This window comes from Sphaeroforma arctica (assembly GCF_001186125.1).
Source record: "Sphaeroforma arctica JP610 unplaced genomic scaffold supercont1.10183, whole genome shotgun sequence".
NCBI lineage: Eukaryota > Ichthyosporea > Ichthyophonida > Sphaeroforma > Sphaeroforma arctica.
Window position 1 is genome coordinate 1 of NW_014030375.1, and position 975 is coordinate 975.

A 975-nucleotide genomic window follows, 5' to 3' on the forward strand; every position below is an offset into this window, starting at 1 on the left:
ATTTGTGTGTGCATGTGTCTTAATATGTCATGACTTGGCAATTGATGTCCGTGTGAATGTGTCATAATATTGTCATGGTTTGTCATGTGACATCATACCTGTGTGTGCGAACTAAACCCTTAAATCCAAAAGCCCTAAGCCTTTAAACCCTAGAATAGCTACCGCTACCTTTAAGGGTCCACAAGCCCTAAAAACCTAAAAAAACACACAACCGATTTAGGGTTTTTTCAAATTGCACACGCTTCAAACTCCGCACCACACCCTAAACCATGAATCCTGAAACCCTAGGTTCGAGGGGCCACCAAAGTACCGTTTAAACCTAATCTGGTAGGTAAGTTCGACACCACATTCTTCGACGACTGTGAGGTGGAGTGCGAAGAGGCTGAGCCCACTTTCAAGAGGAAGTCGACTATTCTCAGCAGGTAGGCTATTTATAGAATTCTACTCTATTTATAGAATCCTGTCCTATTTATAGAACCGCGCCCTTTCTTGGTGGTTTAGGGGTATGGTTTGTGTACACTAAGTATGCCGTATTTGGTTGAAGGTTAAGATGCTTGCGAAAAGGCCTTACTTATGTGAACGGAACAATTTGTTTACGATATTGCACACATATGTGTGCATGAGCTTACGTATCCGTTGAGTCGTTAAGTAAATGTGCATATGATCATCGCTTCGTGAACAAACGTATATCTCGTAGGAATAAGCGTACGTGCATGAGTGTCTTCCTACTTGGTTAAGGTATGTCTTAGCACTATAGCCTACAACCCTAAAACCCTAAACCCTAAAACAAACATAGGAAACCTTCGCAAATGGGCGGGGGAGACGCCGTCTTCGGCGAACTGCTGCCGTATGTTGGGTTTGCGTACTGTTACACCGGAACAAATGAAGAGCGCCAGGAGGGCACACCGTTCATCGAGGACGAAGTGCGCTCAAGATACAAGGTATAACATGCCGCATATATAAATACATATATAT

General features: G+C 43.4%; 1 protein-coding gene across 1 annotated transcript; it reads left to right on the plus strand.

Annotated features, from left to right (window-relative positions):
• Positions 1 to 796: 796 nt before the first annotated feature.
• Positions 797 to 947, plus strand: SARC_17256 (hypothetical protein; the record flags this gene model as incomplete). Its single annotated transcript, XM_014288649.1, has 1 exon — positions 797 to 947. A coding segment is annotated over one exon (151 nt), but the record flags the coding sequence as incomplete, so codon positions are not given.
• Positions 948 to 975: the final 28 nt, after the last annotated feature.